This window comes from Chrysochloris asiatica, unplaced genomic scaffold (genome assembly GCF_000296735.1).
Source record: "Chrysochloris asiatica unplaced genomic scaffold, ChrAsi1.0 scaffold00231, whole genome shotgun sequence".
In the NCBI taxonomy this organism is placed as follows: Eukaryota; Metazoa; Chordata; class Mammalia; order Afrosoricida; family Chrysochloridae; genus Chrysochloris; species Chrysochloris asiatica.
Genome location: NW_006408749.1, coordinates 126,854 through 139,899, shown reverse-complemented (window position 1 = coordinate 139,899; position 13,046 = coordinate 126,854). Strand labels below are relative to the sequence as shown.

At 39.5% G+C, this 13,046-nt stretch overlaps 1 protein-coding gene across 1 annotated transcript in view; it reads left to right on the top strand.

Annotated features, from left to right (window-relative positions):
• The first annotated feature begins 1,736 nt into the window (after positions 1-1,736).
• Positions 1,737-13,046, top strand: part of ACSL4 (acyl-CoA synthetase long-chain family member 4) — a 34,853-nt gene continuing 23,543 nt past the window's right edge. The window contains exons 1-7 of the mRNA XM_006873236.1: positions 1,737-2,087; positions 2,350-2,527; positions 5,024-5,133; positions 5,267-5,405; positions 8,562-8,712; positions 9,104-9,227; positions 11,251-11,322. Coding sequence (XP_006873298.1) covers positions 1,737-2,087; positions 2,350-2,527; positions 5,024-5,133; positions 5,267-5,405; positions 8,562-8,712; positions 9,104-9,227; positions 11,251-11,322 — 1,125 coding nt within the window. The remainder of the gene's footprint in view (positions 2,088-2,349; positions 2,528-5,023; positions 5,134-5,266; positions 5,406-8,561; positions 8,713-9,103; positions 9,228-11,250; positions 11,323-13,046) is intronic.

Here is a 13,046-nt window from a genome sequence, read left to right as displayed (position 1 = left end):
TGGTCCATGGTACTTTTAATATTCTTCTCCAACACCATAACTCAGATGCATCAATTCTTCTATGGTCTTCCCTGTCTATTCATTGTTCAACTTTCACATGCATGTGAGGTTATTGAAAATATCATGGCTTGGATCAAATGTTCAAGAGCAAAAACTGACATTTTTGCTCTTGAACATTTTAAAGAGGTCTTGTGCAGCAGATTTGCTGAATTCAGTACGTTGTTTGATTTTTTTTGACTGCTGCTTCCATGAGTGTTGATAGTGGATCCAAGCAAAATGAAGTCTTTGACAACTTCACACCTTTCCCCATTTATCATGAAGTTATTTATTGGTCCAGTTGTGAGGATGTTTGTTTTCTTTCATTGAGGTGCAACCCATACTGAAGGCTGTGGTCTTTGATCTTCATCAGTAAGTATTTTAAGTCACATTTGCTTTCAGCAAGCAATGTTATGTCATCTGCATATCACAGGTTGATAATGAGTCTTCCTTCAATTCTGATGCCACGTTTTTCTTCATATAATCCAGCTTCTGGGATTATTTGCTCAGCGTACTTACTCTTGACCATTTCGCTCTTCCTCTGAGCTCCTATTGCACTTATTGTTTGTACTGCCCACAACAGCATTTAATTCTTTATTACCGCATTGATTTTACTTCAGTGGTCACCTTGGGAGTGTGGCTGGAAAAACTCTGGGATGGGACTCTGGACAGCACCCAGTCCCTATATCAGTCAGAGCAATTCTACTTTAGCATTGTCTTACACATTGTCTTACACATAGTCTTACACATTGCTCTCACACATTGGCAGTCTGCATGAGATTTTATATGAATAAATAGTTTAGCTAAAAACAAAAGTTTGGAAAGCATTAGCTCTCTCTTGTGTGCTAGTTTACCTCAGAAGTTTAACTCCTAACGGGCAAGGACCATGACTTACACTCCTCCAGATTTCTACTATTACTCCCCAGGCAACTGGTACAATTTTGAGCGCAAGGTGGACAGACACTTAAGATATTATTTTTGTGATCGTATTTTTCACATTTTGAGGGTAGGAGATAATGAATAGCTTTACCTCAGAAACTTACCTTGACAAAGAAAGCTGAATAGTATTTCTGGTTTATCTTTGAGAAATAACCATAAATTGGTGTGGTTTTCATCCCATTTGGATATAAATTGAATCCATATTAAAGCTGTTTGGTTTACGTAACCACATTTAAGAGAACTTATTAGTAACTGTAATTAAATATCATATTCATTCACTCAGCCTCATCATTAAAGTAGTAATAGTCAGCTGACTTAATGATGCACAGAGTACCATGCACCTATAAAATCTAGGCGGTGGGGATTAAGTTTCGGAGTTGGTGCACTGAAGCACATTTATGGCAGTAATGATTTGAAAAATGGAAAATGCCAGTCTTTCAGACCAGTTATTTCAACTTTCTGTATCAGTCAATTATGTAAACTAATAAGGTCCTGAGTATTTAAATCAATGGTGCTAGCAACTTGTTAACTCTTGTTTTGTTTTTTCCCCTTTGCCTGGTTCATTGTCTTCACCTGCAGGCGTACTTTATTGTCGGCTTCCAAAGATTACTAACTTGTATCTATATCATTAAAATTGAACTGCCTTGGCTATACTGCTACTCTTAACTGCTGTTTCCATTATTGCCTTCTTCAGCAAAATAAGGCTTTCAGAAGCCAAAGAATAGCAAGAAATATCCACCATTTTTAGAAGCCTTTCCAGTATGAAACTTAAGTTAAATGTGCTCACCATTATTTTGCTGCCTATCCACTTGTTAATAACAATATACAGTGCCCTTATATTTATTCCATGGTATTTTCTTACCAATGCTAAGAAGAAAAACACTATGGCAAAGAGAATAAAAGCTAAGCCCACTTCAGACAAACCTGGAAGTCCATATCGCTCAGTCACGCACTTCGACTCACTAGCTGTCATAGACATCCCTGGAGCAGACACCCTGGATAAATTATTTGATCATGCTGTAGCCAAGTTTGGGAAGAAAGATAGCCTTGGGACCAGGGAACTCCTAAGTGAAGAGAATGAAATGCAGCCAAATGGGAAGGTCTTTAAGAAGGTAAGCCTTTTTTGTTGTTGTTGCTGTTCTAATTTTGTTTTTGCTTTTTGAAGAAAAAGGTACACTCCGCTTTATCACGAATTGAGTGCATTTTAAACCCCTTGGCATTCTACTACACTGCTATGTAATTAATTCTCAGAAGAAGCTCACAGCTTCTGCACTCACACTTAAAAGCCATTTTTAGAGTTCTGCACTTTGAATGATATTTTCATTGTATGCTTGAATGAATTTGCTAATATTAGAGGCTATTTCACTTTGACAGTTAATTCTTGGGAATTATAAGTGGATGAACTATGTTGAAGTGAACTGCAGAGTAAATAACTTTGGGAGTGGACTCACTGCATTGGGACTAAAACCAAAGAACACTATTGCCATTTTCTGTGAGACCAGGGCAGAATGGATGATTGCGGCACAGACCTGCTTTAAGTACAACTTTCCTTGTAAGTCCCTGATGTTTTGGGAGTTGGGGAGGGGTTCATACATGTAAAAATTGTACTGATTTGTTCCTGCCTTTAAAATTTGTGTTAGCTGTTTTTCTGCATGATTTATGTTTATAAAATAGCATGCAATGTCGTAGTTAAAGGATATCCTGGTCAAGATGATGGTGGTGGTGTTAAGTGCTGTTGAATTGGTTCTGACTCATAGCAACCCTGTATAAGGTTTCCTACGAACGGTTTGAACCGCTGACCTTGTGGTTAGCAGTCCAGTGCTGATCCTATAGTGCCACACCAGGAGTCCTAATAGAGGAGTTGGCAGTTTAATGGATCTAGTTTAGAACTTTATTTTTCACTTGGAAGTGAATTATAATGGAAAGATTTGGGTTTGGGGATATTTCTTAGTTGGTGAGATATAAAATAATAAAAAAAACATTTAAAAACATAATTTTTCGGATCATTCTAATTCCTTGCTTCACTTTGAGGACACTTAATTTGACTTAATTCCATTTTATATGTGAAATAAGCTTATAACAGCCTGAACTGGCATTTAATCTACTAGAAAGTGAAAGTTGGGATGTTTCGATTCCTACATACTCATTTGATGATTATGCAAGAAATGATTTCTTGAAAATCAGTGCCTCTCACATACTAAGCACTTATTTTATTGAATTGAATAGTATAATGTAGGTTTATTTACAGGAATCAAGAGTTTACATTGTAGAGAAATAGTTGGGTTTTTTTAATTGTAGAAAGTTTCAAACAAACCTAAATAGATAATTTGAAAATGATTTCATCATCCAACTTCAGCATTCAACAGCCTATGAAAATTGACTGTTTCTTAACCCTCTTATTGTTTCTGGTCACCATCCTGAGTTTCCATGTCTGCTCTGAGGTTAGCAGATTTCCTTTGGTTCTAAGTGGTCCTGGTTTTAGTTTTTATCCTTGATGGCTCCTAAAGATACCTCTTGGCCTCTCCAGTTAAGGCATGGAGGTCTCCAACCAGACTGGACAGTCGACCCACTAAACTAATATTATATGGCCAATATTATATTTGTAGGATAAGCACTGGACTGCTAACCACAAGGTTGACAGTTCAAACCCACCAGCCACTCCTGGGGAACCGCATACAGGGTCACTATGAATTGGAACTGAGTCAGCAGCACGTAACAACAATATTATATTAACATTAGATCTACTAGCAAGAGTGTAGAGAACCAAGTTTATTTGTGTTTACCAGGGATGGATGGGCAGGAAGGAGAGGGGAAATGGGGATTAAGTGCTTGGAAGGGGGGGTGGGGGGGTGGGTGTCAGATGAGCTTTATAAAAATGTGGTAGAAATATTTAGAACTGTGTCATCATGGTGGTTGAACAACGTGTAAATGCAATTAATGTCATTGAATCATACATATATAAAATATTGAAAAGGCAAATGATTTGTTATATATATATCTACCACGATTCAACAACAATAAATTCTTGGAAGAAGTAAGACCATGATTCCTGGCTGATCTTCTGACTTGAAATCCTCAAAATTTGCATTGATTTTTAACAAGTGGATTGTATTGTTTTAAATAAGTATATTGTTATTAACAAGGAGCTCTGGTAGTGAAGTGGTTACGAATCGGGCTGTGAACTGCAAGGTCAGCAATTCGAAACTACTAGCTGTTCCGTGGGAGAAAGATGAGGCTTTCTGCTCCTGTAAAGATTTACAGCCTCGGAAACCCTGCACAGAGTCACTATGAGTCGGAACCAACTCCACAGCACATAACAACAACAACATTGTTATTAACAAGTATGTTTGAGGATTTTCAAGGATATATCCATTCTTTGCGGCTATGACCAAGGTTCCATAAGGGAATCTTAGCCAGACTAGGTCTGACTCAAGAATTTGTTGTTGTTAAGTGCCATCGAGTCGATTCCAACCCGTAGCAACCCTGTATAGGGTTTCCAAGGAGCAGCTGGTGAACTTGAACCACCGACCTTGCAGTTCAAATGACTGCAGTCTGATGCATTAGCCCGCAGCACCACACCAGGACTCCGACTCAAGAGTTTAGCTAGAATCTATTGCCCTGACATGTGACTAGTTGTGACACTACCAGTCTTTCTGGATGTCAGCAGAGTTGTTGTGTACTTTCAAATCAGTTCTGACTCATAGCAGCCCTGTACAGGGTTTCCAAGGCTGTAAATCTTTATAAGACCAAAAAGCCTCATCGTTCTCCCACAGAGCGGTTAGTAGATTCAAACTGCTGACCTTGTGGTTGGCAGCCCAACTCGTAGCCAACTCAAATACCAGGGCTCTGTAGGTTTAGACAGTTAAAGTCCTGAAAATTTGGGGCCTAACAGAGTTTGAGGCAAGTTTGATGGGTAACGGCAAAGACTATGAAATAAAAATAAATGATAAAATATCTTTATGTCTGTGAGTGTACCTATCATTAGGAGCTGTATTAAATAATAGATCATTTTAATAAATATTTACTTTTTGTGTTTCTTTTTTTGTAGTGGTGACTTTATATGCAACACTCGGCAAAGAAGCAGTAGTTCATGGACTAAATGAATCTGAGGCTTCCTATCTGATTACTAGTGTTGAACTTTTGGAAAGTAAACTTAAGGTAAATATGAAATGTACTGCTAGTCTCTCCATTTATGGTAGTGTTATCTGGCAGGGGGAAAAAAAAAAGTTCAGTAATGTAGTTTTTATTCCAGGTCCAAGTTGAATGGTTGGGTTTTCTTTCTGTTTAACAGTCTGCATTATTAGATATCAACTGTGTTAAACATATCATTTATGTGGACAACAAGACTATCAACAGAGCAGAATACCCAGAGGGATTTGAGATTCACAGCATGCAGGCAGTAGAAGAGTTGGGATCCAAACCAGAAAATGGTAAGTAAAACTGTTAAAATGAGTTTATGAACCTAGTCTATATATATATTTAATTTTTAGTCTGGTAGGTTAGAAGAAGTGACTCAAGAGAGTACTCTTAGTTCTTTGATTTAAGAAAAACCATTTTTTTCATCTTTATGAAACTATCAAGACCATATATGATAACCTCTTTCTCTGCCATATAGTAAGCACTTTTTAGAATTTACTAAATAGTTGAATTGTGCTTAGTGCTTCAGACTGGATGGTAGTTGCTGCCAAACTTTTCTTTTTAAAAACAAAACAAAACAAAAAAAACCTCCTATAACCATCCATTTTGAGCCTCATACACGGAAAAGATCTCGGGCTGTTCATTCAGTCAGCTTGTTTCTTAAATGTTTAATGCTAGCGATCTTAATAATGTTTCACAGGATGCAAAACTGGTCACCGAGCTTACAGAACTCGAATCTCTTATAATAGGCAATAAGCATGTCTACGCTTTGCTATGAAGGGAGATACTATCTCTCTTTTTCAAAGCTGTTTACTGTGCAGATATCCTTGAAAAGATAGTCCAGAGCAGAGGGCAGCTGATGCCTCTGCTTGCAGAATGTGCAGGAACGCAAGAGATCCGTGGAGGGAGAATTGTCTCTCATCAGCAGGTGGGTCCTGCAAGCTGGAAGAAAACTTGACTGGGAGATCCTGGTTAGTAGGGTTCTGTTGCTATCCCTGATGATTCACAGAAGTGTTGGCAGAAAACTACGGGGGTGGGTGGGGGGGTAGCAGACCTCAGGGATTTTGTGAGCCGTAACATGGTCGACCATGCCATCTAGTTCCCTGCATCTCTTTGGTAGAGAGAGCATGTACTCTAGTTCTGTAGTAGACAATTATTCTGATGATACCTCCCCCCATATTTGTCAAAAATAATGAGCAGAAGCCAAAGGATCTGCTTTGATTTGTCCTGGAGGAAGGATACAATCCTTATTTGCTTGGTTTATAATTTGTGACAGTGGATACCTTTAAGAAATAGTAGATTTAGCCAATTTATATATAACTATTTGCAGTGTGCCTTCTATCTTCTTATTTCTTTGGTTATTTCAGTGGTAAATAGTGCTCTTAAAAATGTTTTATTGTGATTGTTCTATACATAAGAATGCAATTTGTTTCATAAAAATAATTTTTTTTTTTACAAGTCTAGCAGTTTTATATGCTGTTATTTAATTCTGGTAATACAAGGGCAAGTCAAAAAGTATTGTTCCAAAATCATCGAAACCTTTATCAAATAAAAATACTGTCTCATTGCCATGGTTACAATCCCCTCCATGCAATCCTTCCCCCATGCCCCCCAGGTCTTCAGCACACAGTCGCTCTCCCTCTCTGGATCTAAAGTCCCCAGCTGCTCCCATCACTCCATGTCATCATCTCTGGCTCCATTTCAGGCATCACTACTTCTCTGGGTAGGGTCCCGGTCTCTGCTCTTCTCCCTTGATGGTCCTAGGGACCTCGCTCCTAGACTGAAAAGTTAATCACTCCCCTCCTTGCTATAAAACGTCCACCCTTACATTTCTAACCCTCACAGTCAGTCCTGATAACAATTATTCACTATTGTATCACAAGAGACCCGTCTGCATTTTGTTGCATCAGCCCCGCCTCGTTGTATTGAATACTACTCACTGGAGATTATTTCAGGAAAAAAAAAAAAAGAGAGGGAACCTAGATCCAGAGAGCCTGGAGGAAGGTAGAATCTCCAATGAGTAGTATTCAATGTGACTAAGTGGGGCTGATGCAATGAAATGCAGACGGATAAGCACTGTAGGATAAGCACTGGACTGCTAACCATGCTGACCACATTCAGCCCCATCAGCCATTCTTGGAAACCCTATGCAGGGTCATTGTGAGTCAGCCCAGACTCTATGGCACTGCTAAACCACAGAGAATTCTATCACATAGGTGTATACACTGAAGGTAATGTGTCACCGTGTCTTAAGCATTGGGCTGCTAACCTCAAGATGAGCAGTTCAAACCCACTAGCTGCTCTGTGGAAAAAAGATGTGAGGCAAATTACGCCTGTAAAGATTTAGTCTCAGAAGCCCTATGGGGCAGTTTTCCTCTGTCCTGTAGGGCTGCTTATGAGTCAGTTGACTTGACGGCTGTGAGGTTGGAATCCTTTCCCAGAGACTTCTGCACTTTTCAGTTCACACTGTATCAAAACAGAAGTTTTGGCATCCTTGAAGGACTCAAATGGTGTTCTCCTTAAGTTTCCTTAGTGTTTGGAAAACATAAAGAAGCCTGAGTGGGAAAGAGCAGGGCTTGGCTGGGATAAGGTTTCCCAGTGAAATTTTTGGGAGACAGCCTTTTCTACCCTCAATAGAAGGAGCAGTGCATTGTCACGATGGAAAACATTTCACAGAACAGCTCTCCTGGCCTTTTTCACCAATGCAGCTTTCAGTATTCTTTATACTTTTTCATAATAAGTCCCAGTGATTGTCCTTCAAGAAAAACTATCAAGATTCAAGATTCCCATTTGGAATAAAAATAAGACACACACACACACAAACCAGATACCCTAACCATCTGATCTGACCTCTCTGCCTTGAATTGAGCTGGCCCAGCATTTCCTCTTGGAAGCCACTGTTCTGATTAGATCTTTTTGGAAGACCCCCTAACGAGACTAAGACAGTTAAGAGAACTTGCTTGCATCCATCCACTGATCACAGAGACCTGTTTAAAAACATTTTGTTTGAAAGGAACTCGTACATGAATTAATTGGAACAATACTTTAGACTTACCTTTGTGTGTGTGTGTGTGCTTTTCATTTGATGAAGTTCATGGACAAACTTCATCATTGACATGTGTGAGTACTTTCATCCAAAAGTAGTCATATAGAAGTAATGAGTATGTAAGGTAAAATTAATTACAAAATTCTAATGTTGAATTAATGAAGCCAAATGTTGGTTCTACACAAAGCTGTATAGAAGAGGGCTACTTTCTAGGCTGAATAGAAGAGAAAAGACACACACTTGAACATACACTGACAACAGAACTTGATAGTCGTGTTTGTTTTGATTATCAATACAGAGCATTCGTTTTAAATAGTTTATCATTCTGACAAGAGCTGCATACCTTTGTTTAGCAATTTAACTTTGAAACTAAAGAAAAGGTGGCGCTTTTTGATTCCTTTAGCAAACATCCCTCCAAATAGACCAGTTCCTTCAGACATGGCCATCGTCATGTATACGAGCGGTTCTACTGGCCGACCTAAAGGGGTGATGATGCATCACAGCAACTTGATAGCTGGAATGACGGGCCAGTGCGAAAGAATTCCTGGACTCGGGTAAGTGAAGTCTTCAGCCTTCTAAAAAAGCTATATTCAGAGCGCAAGTTAGCCATTTTTTAAAGTCAGTCTATATTAAAATGCAGAAATGATTGGTATTTTAAATTTGAAATGCCTTTTTAAGAATGTTTAAAATGTTTACTCTTACTGTCGGCCTTGAGCACTGTGTAAATTGAAGAGATCAACAGCGACTCAAATAGTACATAGAAAATGGAAGGGGCAGTGAGTATTTGTTACTGGGAAAGGAGGGGAGAATGGATTTGTATACCTCAAGAGAATGTAAGCAATGTCCCTAAAATTGTACATGTAGTGATTGTTGAATTGGTGTAGGTTCTGCTGTGTATATTTGCAACAACAACAAAAACGAACATATGTTTCTCTTCTGTTTCAGACCAAAGGACACATATATTGGCTACTTGCCTTTGGCCCATGTACTAGAATTGACAGCGGAGATATCTTGCTTTACCTATGGCTGCAGGATTGGCTATTCTTCTCCACTTACACTCTCAGATCAGGTAACAAACTTTTTGCTGCATTGGCATGATCATTTAAAGTGTGTTTGGCTGAAAACATATGACTAAGACTCATTGACTATTTTGGTTTGGGCTAAAACGTTCTTCTTAACTTCAAAAGCAGCTTTTATGGGTGAGATGTAGTTGTCATGCCTAACTCTAAGGATTTAGTAACATCACTTCATTTACATATTTAAAATTTATTATGAAGCTTGTAAGAATCTTCATCTTCTTTTTGTCTATTAGCTTTTTACTCTGGAAAGTTAAGATCGAGAGTAAATACATTGGGCCTTTTGGATATGTTATTTGTGAACCTTAGTGGGTTTTTTATTTTGTTTTGAAAGGAGAGAATTAGAAGTTGGGCATGTCCTCATTTTCTCTAGAACTGTTGTCCAGTGTAGTAGCCAGCCACCCTGGTGGTGCAGTAGGTTAAGTAATTAGCCTGTTAACCTCACATTCAGAAGCGGGAACCCATCAGCCATTCTGCAGGAGAAAGGCGAGGCTGTGTGCTCCCCTAAAGATTTACCGTCTCGGAAACCCAATGGAGCAGTTCTACTCTGTGCTATAGGATTGTTGTTGTGGAGTGCCGTCGAGTCGGTTCCAACCCATAGCGACCCTAAACCTTGCAGCTCAAATGACTTTGAAGTCCAGCGTATTAACCTATAGCGCTACACCAGGACTCCTATAGGATTACTAGCAGTCAAAATCAACTAAACGGCAGCAGATTTGCTTTTAATTTGGAATCAATGTATTTAAATTAATTTAATTAAATTAAGAGTTCAGTTTCTCAGTCACTCTAGCCACATTTGAGTTCTCAATGAACAAATGTGACTGGTAGTTGTTAAGTGTCATCGAGTTGGTTCTGACTCATAACAACCCTATATATAGATAGGGTTTCAAAGGACCAGATGGTGGGTTTGAACTGCCAACCTTGCGGTTGGTAGTCCAGTGCTTATCCTATAATGCTACACCAGGATTCCATGTGACTGGTGGCTACCGTATAAACCAAAACCAACACAAACCCTCTACCGTCAAGTCTATTCCAACTCATAGTGGGTTTCCAAGGCTGTGAATTTTTACCGGAGCAGACAGACTCATCTTTCTCCCATGGAGTGGTTGCTAGGTTTAAACTACTGACCTTGCCTTTAAGCAGTCCAGTGTTTATTCTACAGCACCACACTAGGACCCCTGGCTACCTTATTGTTGTTGTTATGTGCCATGGAGTCGGTTCTGACTCCATGTACAGGGTTTCCGAGGCTGTAAATTTTTACAGGAGCAGAACGCCTCATCTTTCTCCTACGGGACAGCTGGTAGTTTCAAACTGCTGACCCTGAGGTTAGCAGCCCGATTCGTAACCACCGCAAATAGAGAACAGTTCCATCAACAAGCAACTTGCATTGATTGACAATGCTGCTGACTTAGAGCTCTCCTTTCTTCTTTCTGTTGTTCACACCAGGAAGCCATGTTTGATAGGCTACCTCATGTATTTGAAGCCCATTTAAAATTGCACATCTAATGCCTAATGTCCAAGTCCTGTTTTAGTTCTTCTTTGGAATAGTTGCTCCATACTTTTCTGAACTAGACATACCCCTTGTCATTGTCATCAAATGACAGTGACCCCAGTGTAGTACCAAGTAGAACTAACTGCTCTTTAGGATTTCTGAGACTAATTCTTTAGGGGGTTAGATGATGATAATGTAATTCATAAGAATGTTGATTCACCAGAATATTCCATTCTCCTCTCATTCTGGGTCTGAGTTTCTCCTCTGAGGCAGGCTGAAAGGTTACTAGAAGAGAATTTTCCAGGGAGAAGCACTAAAATCACCTTACACTTCTGACCTGCAGGTTGTAATAGTTGTAACAGAGAACTCATAGAGTGGGAGAAGATCAAATTTTACACACCATTATTGTTTTGTGGAAAAAGCTACATTAGTATACATTTCTGAATATGTCATTGTTAAAACATGAATGGTATAATGGTTTGGTGAAAGTGAATTTCCGTGTGTTTTCTTTTTCTTTAATGTAGTCCAGCAAAATTAAAAAAGGAAGCAAAGGAGATTGTGCTGTGCTGAAACCTACACTTATGGCAGCTGTCCCGGTAAGTATATGCTACGAAGATGAACAGAGGAGGATCGCTTAAAACAATTCATTTCTTGCACTTGGACTTTGGAAAAAGTACCCTGTTAGATACTTGCATATCTATTTAAAAATGATTTTACCTTGTTGAAATTATGGCCGATGTGTTCTTTAAAAAAATCTTAGGTGATGAAAAGAATCTAGATGGAATATACTTTAAAGATGGACTATATTTTAAAGATCATCTTGGTCAATCCCTTCATTTTAACAGTGAGGAAAGCCTAGGCCAGTTTAGAGTGTTGAGGCAGCAGAGCCAAGGTTGCAGAGCCGGTTAGTGGCAGAGTTGACCTCAGAATCCATGCCTAGCGTAGCGGTTACGAATCGGGCTGCAAACCACAAGGTCAACAGTTGGAAACTACCAGCTGTTCCGCAGGGGAAAGATGAGGCTTTCTGCTCCCGTAAAGATTTACAGCCTCGGAAACCCTGTACAGGGTCGCTATGAGTTGAAACCGACTCCGCAGCACACAACAACAACAACAACATGGTGCCTGAATATAAGTCACTTTGAGAGAGCTCCCAAAGAAGAAGACGTATTCTCAATCTTGGAAAGCCTTTGGTGAACATTTGACTTAGAAAGCAAACAAACCCCCCAGATAGTGGTTCTAGGAGAAAAGCCCACAGGAAAAACCCACACGGAAAAAAACTCACTGTGATAAATGCACACAGGAACAATTACTAACCCTAACCTTGTTGTTAAGTGCCGTCGAGTCAGTTCCAACTCATAGCGACCCTGTAGAGGGTTTCCAAGGAGCAGTTGGTGGCTTTGTAGTGCCGACTTTGTGTTTCGAAGTCCAGTGCTGATTGTACAGTGCCACAAAAGGCCCTCACATAAAGCCCCCACAGAAAAAAACCCATATACTAGCATAGTGGTTACAAATCGGGCTGTGAGCCGCGAGGTCAGCAGTTCGAAACTACCAGCTGTTCCGCGGGAGAAAGATGAGGCTTTCAGCTCCCGTAGAGATTTACAGCCTCGGAAACCCTGTTACAGGGTCGCTATGAGTCGGAACTGACTCCACGGCACATAACCACCACCACCAACCCTACTTAGTCTATGTTTTTTTTCCTCCTGTGGGGATCTTTTTCATATGTGCATTTTTCTGGTTACCCAAGAGACTCTTGTATAACTGTTCAGTGATACACTCTAAAATATTTCACACAGGGGTTTCCGAGTTCTATAATAAAATACACTCTAGCACGTTTACACTTCCAACAGCCCAGTGGGCCTGTGCATCACTGCTGCTTGTATTATAGTCCTCTTTTAAATCTGAAGCCACCATCTTTCACACACTTATTGTCGCCCATGAAATGTTTGAGATCATGCAGGTTTTTGTCCAAGTTTTTCTAAGAGTTACAGATGGAAAGAAGATATTTATGGCCTTTTTGTTAACTAACTATAAAATTACCAGATGACCACAGAGTTAGAATGAATCCGAGTAGCCATGGTGTTTTAACTAGAAATGCTATGGAAACTGAAGGGAAGGTCACAAACTGAAGGAAAGGCTTCTCATTAAAAAGCAATAAGATGGTGCTAATAATAGCAAGCATGTGCTTGCTGTGTTCTTAGCCTAGTTTTTGCTGTTTGGCATGTGTTTTATAGGTGGATTATGTCACTTAATCCTCCCAAAGACACTACTAGATAGGTCCAGTTATCCCCATTTTTAAAAGAAGGAAACTTGTCCAAGATCA